Genomic DNA, 6,515 nt, shown 5'->3' with positions numbered 1-6,515 from the left:
CGAATGCGCCTCACCTCGCTCAACCCCTGCCCGGCGGCTGAGGAGGGAGGGGGGCGCGCGCGGGAGTCGCGGGTGGGCTCTGTGCGGAGTGGCGGACCCGCTGGCGGCGGCGCAGGGCCGGGGTCGCGGGCTCCGGCTCCGGCGCGGGCGCGGGGGCGGCGGCGCCTCGTCCAGTCAGGCGGCGGCGCTCGGGACCCTCTGGCCGCACGGGGGACGAACTGACTGACGTATCTCGCCCGCCCCCGTCCCCGCCCCCGCCCCTGCCTCATCTACCCGGGGCTCCCGGGGCTCCTGGCCAGAGCGCTTTCTCTGGCTGCTCCTCTCTTCGGCCCTTTCTCTCTCTGGCACCTCGGGCGGCTGCGGTGGCAGCGGCGACAGCGACCCCAGCAGCAGCCAGCGGCGGGAGCGGGTGGCCGTGACGATGAAGTGCAAGCCCAACCAGACGCGCACCTACGACCCGGAGGGGTTCAAGAAGCGGGCGGCGTGCCTGTGCTTCCGGAGCGAGCGCGAGGACGAGGTGCTGTTAGTGAGTAGCAGTCGGTACCCGGACCGCTGGATCGTGCCGGGCGGGGGCATGGAGCCCGAGGAGGAGCCGGGCAGTGCGGCTGTCCGAGAGGTGTTCGAAGAGGCGGGAGTCAAGGGGAAGTTAGGCCGGCTCCTGGGCATTTTCGAACAGAACCAAGACCGCAAGCACAGAACGTACGTGTACGTACTGACCGTCACCGAGATTCTGGAGGATTGGGAAGATTCGGTTAGCATTGGAAGGAAGCGAGAGTGGTTCAAAATCGAAGATGCGATCAAGGTTCTCCAGTGCCACAAGCCCGTGCATGCCGAATATCTGGAGAAACTAAAGCTGGGCGGCTCCCCAACCAATGGAAACTCGGTGGCCCCGTCTCTGCCACAGAGCGATCCCTAGTATGTACCGCTCCTGCACAGACTTCTGCTTTCCGCCTACCTTAGAATAAATAGTGCCCGGAGCACCTCTGCTGCCTAGTGCGGTCTCTCGGGGAGGAGGGGGGCTTCTTTTGTTTCCTTGGCAGACCTCTGAATCACGCTTGCAAACTGTCTCAGTTGCCAGGCACTGTTTTCAGACAATTTGCACGTTTTTCAGATGCTTTGAAAATCGCTGCTTCGTAGGACTGTAACAGATTTCGGTAAGCCTAAACCACGTGGGTTTGTTTGTTGTTTTTTTTTTAAGGTGCCTTAACCGCTTGCTCAGCTCTTAGTGTGTGTGTGTGTACAAGTGTGTTCACGCTGTGGGTTCTTTTCTTTTACGTTTCCACACACGTGTGTATGCACGTGTGCATTTTTAGTACCGTAGCTTCGCGGTTTGTTTTGTAGTGAAGGCCTTTTAAATCTGAACATCTTGATGGTGTGGCATCTTTAATTTTTTTTTTTCTTGACCTCCTTTCTCATTCACAGCATTAGCGCCAGCCCTTCTGTGATGGCAGTTGGTTTAAAGATCATTGATGGATTTTTTTTTTTTTAATATTTAAGAAATTTCACATCTTATGGTCTTTCCTTACTGGGCAATAATTTTGTGTTTAGTGATGTGATCTAATTTGGCCTTTTCAGAAGTTTCTTTACTCATAGGTACATAATTTGATTTTCAAAAAAAATTCACCAGTGGTAATTTTTTGCTGCTTATTTGAAGTGGCCATTTCCCATACAGCCCAAGTGTACTTTAACAAATATTACTTTAGACAGTGAATATCTTCTTGGATAAGTATTGTTAGCCAAACACATCCTGATGTGTACATGTTATCATGAAAACTGTATTCGTAGGGAGTGATTCGTGTTCAACTTGCAACTTCATTGCCCATTTCTTAATACCCTAGAATAACCATGGTTCTCCCAATATTAACTAGTCTTTGAAAGAAAGTTATTTCACATATTTGAATTGAGTGGACATTCCAGTTAACCTTCCTGACTACCAATAACCATAGGCATGGGATTTATATGGTGATTACATTCCAATCCAGTGATGTACCTTTCTTGATACTTGGCTGGTACAGACTTCTTAAACTGTCAGGACACCTGAACAATCTCTATTAAAGATTTAGGATAAATGTTTTCTGTCACAGGACAAACTTTTTTTGAGATATCTAATTAAAAGCTCTTGCATTTGCTTCAATATTTGTTTGAAATCAGGAATCTTACCTAAATTCCAAAGGTCTCTCTTCTGAAACTACCTTTATTCTCGTAGCCATTCAGCAGTCAGGTAAAAGTACAACCTACTTTGTGAATAGGATACTAAGGGTGGAAAGGTGATGGCATATATAACACTTAAACATTTTTAAAACATTCCAGTAGTAAATAATGAGTATAAAATAGAAAAGAATTTAAACATTTGCATAATTAAATAATTTTAACATTTAAAATATTTGTTAAAGCAACCTGTTTTCAAAAACAATTACTGCTAAAAGTGTAACAGGTACCTTTTGTTAGAAATTCATATTTTACTGTTTTAGAACATACAGAGCAATGTACAAATTCTAACACTACAGCTTAATCAATTTTTACATAGTGAATACATGCATGTAACCAGAATCCAGTTCAAGAAATTAACATTACCTGTAACTCAAAAGCCCATTGCATTTCTACTCCTAATCAGTACTCTGACTTCTTTTAAGACTATAGAATAGTTGTGTTTTTGAACTTTATATGACTTTTAGAATGTATGCTTTTTTGTGCTGCCCTCTTGTGTTCTTTGTGTGTTTTACTCTTCAAAACACTCAAATACTTTTCTCCATTTGGTTTGCGCTGTACTTCTACAAATTAAAATGTTTATATGATTGCTGTTAAAAAGTGGGTTCTGTTGCACTTTCTAAAGTTTGGTGCCACTGTTTTGGAAACAAATCTTCCTACAAATTTAAGCACAGATAAAGTACAAGTTTCAGTTCACAAAACATTTTTGGCACTAATGATCTCAAAGTAAATTTAAAAATGAGTTTTTAAGGGGCGCGTGAGTGGCTCGGTTGGTTAAGTATCCGACTTCGGCTCAGGTCATGATCTCATGGTTCGGGAGTTCAAGCCCTGTGTTTGGCTCTATGCTGACAGCTCAGATTCTGGATCCTGCTTCAGATTCTGTGTCTGCCTCTGTCTGCTCCTCCAATGCTTGCACTCTGTCTCAAAAATAAATAAACAGTAAAATTTTTTTTAAATATGAGTTTTTAAAACCAGCGACAGTTTCATTTGAATTATATAGTTTGATCAAATATAATTATTGAATATTTTTCTATTTTCCCTTAAAAGTGATATATATTGTATATCTCTTTGAGCACATTTGATTTCAAACAAGCAGACTTTCACTATTCATAAAATCTCAAATAGACCCAAAGATATCTTTTCCCAATAACCTAGTTTTTCAACAAGATTCTTAAATACCTCCTTAACATATCAGACATATTGGATCTTTATTTTATAGATAAGTTTGTTGATAAAAATCCCTTCCACCTGAAATTCTGTCACAAATACTTTGGAGGCTTAACTTGTTATTCTTAGAGGTAATAATGCATCATTTTATTTGGTTCTTGAGTATCTAAGACAAAAATGCACAGTATTCATACTAATCTATTACTAAGAATTATTAGCCTGTAAATATGTTGTGGGCTTTTTTTTTTCTTTCCTTTTTTTTGACAGAAACATCTAGAATAAGTCATGATATTTTCAGCATTGACTGTCAGGTTCGTTTAGGTAGTTTTTGTGAAATAGTCTCTGGAGCCTAGCCTTGTCAGAATAGTTAAAAGGTCCAAGGAGATCCTCTTTTACTCTTTAAGACCAAGAGTCTGATGCCAAAACAGGCAACCAGAGGTAGTCATAGAAAATTTCTATCACCTCAATGCCCCAAAGATTGATGCACAGTTGGGATTTTTTTTTCCTTCCAAGAGTGTTAAAAAGTCACTTGTACATTATTTGTTTGGTTTTTCAGCCCTCCCCTTGATAAAAAAGGGAAAAGAGTACTCTCCACAGATAAAGTTTGCAGACATGCATCAGAAATTTCTTTTCTGTATGTTTTATAAATAGCTTACATTTCCAGCTGGTCAAATAGTTTATTCTTCCTAATGTATAAAGAGAAAACATTAGAGGTTAATACAAATACATAAGTATACTGGAAATAATTGGTGCTCTGTCTATAATGTATATTTTTTTCTAGAAATGTCTGTATGTACACACACACACACACACACACCCACACACACACACACACACAGACACACACACACACAAGATATATTTGACCGAGTAAGGGCTTTTTACTTTCAGATGTCCCATGGGGGAGAGCTTCCAGACAAAACCAGAGTTTTATCAATATTTTCTTGGTAGTCGTTTCCTTATAAACTGTTACACTGTATTTAGCAGATTTTAAATGTTCATGGGCAAACAGTACTATAAGAAGTGGGAAAGTCACTATGGTGATAGAAGTAAAACATGACGTTTCTATGAGAGAGTTTGGTGTGATAGAAACTACAGTTAGGGCTTGAAGTCAGACAGACTTAGGGTTGAAAACTGGCTCCAGTTCTGGCTCACACTGACTTTAGCTAAGTTATCTATCTGATGCTCAGGTTTTTTTAAATATATAATTTATAAAAATTTGAGATAATAAAAATAATACTTTATAAACCATGAGAATACTTTCCTGACCACTGGGATAAGATACTTTCTTCTGTGTCATGGTTCTAACAGTTTATTGTACTTATTTGCATGGTTGTGCAGCTAGACCATAAACCCTTTGATGGGTGAGAACTAGCCTGAATTATTTCCATAAGCCTACAGTCCAGAAAATGGAATTTAGAATTTTTTATGTCTTACATGACCACCCACCTTTTTGCAAAGTTTGTAGTATCACTGCTTTCCTGCATTTTTTCTTTCATAATATAACAGGTAACTCCTTCAGCTGCTGATCTAGACTCACATTGCATCTGCATTAGATAATTCTGTGAAGGCTTTCCAAATGCAGAGTGATGCAGATCATAGACTCTTTGTAAATTTGTCAATTGGAGGAGTTCTTAAATTAGTATATAAGCCTGCTAATTATACGTTGGTTTCCTTTTCCAGATGAACAGCAAAGATCTGCAGGATGGCTTTGAAAGAATCATTGATGTGAACCACTGATCAATGGAATTTTCAAGTGGAGGTGAGCGTTTCTGAAAATGTTTCCAAGGAGACAGCTCATCTGATTTCCCTCCTGTATCTTGGGACACTCTTTACCTGTCTATGCCACTGACTTTTCTTGCCCTGGTTGTTGTACTATTGTACATGAACAGACTCTGATTTCAGCACCTATAGCCTATTGTTGCGCTTTTTTGATGTATCTGCCTTCTCCATTAGACTGTGATATCATTGAGAGCAAAGACCACATTTCCTTACTGTTTGCATATTCTGCATATGAAACACTACTTGAAATTTGATTGACACCTCTGAAGGTTCTTTGAATTCACATTTTGTAATCACTATGTGGCAAAACATTCCCCTTTCGATTGGTGCTAGTAGAATATATACTGTGTGGGCACCGAGTGTGAGGCTTTCCCATATCAGGTGTTTCAGAAACTTTTCAAGGCAGTTTTAAGTTGTTCAAGGACAAGAATTATTACCCATAATTCTCTGTCATACCACAAAGTGGCTAGCACCATTTTGAGATTTACCCCATCATTTAAGGACAACATTTTGTAGAACCAGTCCTTTGTGTAACAACTTTAGTGTTTTTGTACTGTTGTTACTTTGCTGAAAATGTTATTCAAAAAATATCACTTGCTATAAAACTATAAAATAAATACAATGAACACAATATAATATTGTGAATTTTTATAAAAATAAATTTTAAAATGATATATTTGATGTTTTTGCAATGCCCTAACTACTTCTTTCATGTGATCTTACCATCCCTTTGAAGATTGTTTTTCCCAGTTTATAGGTTCAGGATACTCTATTATTTGATGCCAGCGCTAACAAAAACTGCGGTACAGGCAGTTTCCAAAGTTAATTATACCACTTACTTTGCCTAGGTTTATTTTGCCTCTCTTACTGATACAGTTGGCCAATTTTCATCCCCTTTTCTGACACACTCAGCTGGCTTCTCATTCTACCTGGTTTCTGCATATGAGAATGTGGAGGAGAGTCAGCTAAATTGTTGTCACTTAGAAAAGGCATTGAAGAAAAAAGTCTTCTGTAGGGGGGAATAGAAGATGAAGAATTTATATAGAGAGGACTTGGGTCAACTGTGTCCAGGAGAGCAACTTTAAGAAAAATGACAAAGATTTTTAGAGATAATTTTATGGAGTTTTGCCATGGGGTTTGTAATGTCAACACTCTTACCCAGCTTCATACAGAGGCCCCAAAGTAGCTTTAATATGGTAGTTTTCTTCTTTTGCATTTATAAAGCAATTACATAAGCAAAAAATGTGAGCTCCGTTTTAGTGTTATACCTTTACTCATGGTACCAGTGAAATATATTGTTTCCTTAATCCTTACAGAATTTGAAATTGCACATCTCCCAATTTATTGGGTTTTTTTAA

The 6,515-nt window shown here is 39.8% G+C and overlaps 1 protein-coding gene across 2 annotated transcripts; it reads left to right on the top strand.

Moving 5' to 3' along the window:
- Window positions 1-421: 421 nt before the first annotated feature.
- On the top strand, window positions 422-5,764 carry LOC115507435 (diphosphoinositol polyphosphate phosphohydrolase 3-beta). Of its 2 annotated transcripts, XM_030305775.1 has the most exons (2): window positions 422-915; window positions 5,059-5,764. In XM_030305775.1, coding segments are annotated over exons 1-2 (495 nt in total). In that variant the 3' UTR covers window positions 5,060-5,764. The 2 variants fall into 2 exon arrangements, with proteins under 2 accessions (XP_030161635.1, XP_032448058.1); XM_032592167.1 differs by lacking the exon at window positions 5,059-5,764 and having other exon boundaries at window positions 422-1,122.
- The last annotated feature ends 751 nt before the right edge of the window (window positions 5,765-6,515 follow it).

The sequence above is a fragment of the Lynx canadensis genome, chromosome X, assembly GCF_007474595.2.
Source record: "Lynx canadensis isolate LIC74 chromosome X, mLynCan4.pri.v2, whole genome shotgun sequence".
Lineage (NCBI taxonomy): Eukaryota > Metazoa > Chordata > Mammalia > Carnivora > Felidae > Lynx > Lynx canadensis.
This window is presented reverse-complemented; position numbering and strand designations above follow the sequence as displayed.

Excerpts from the sequence above, each read along its gene's own strand:
- LOC115507435 (XM_030305775.1), top strand. The coding sequence starts at position 422 with ATGAAGTGCAAGCCCAACCAGACGCGCACCTACGACCCGGAGGGGTTC.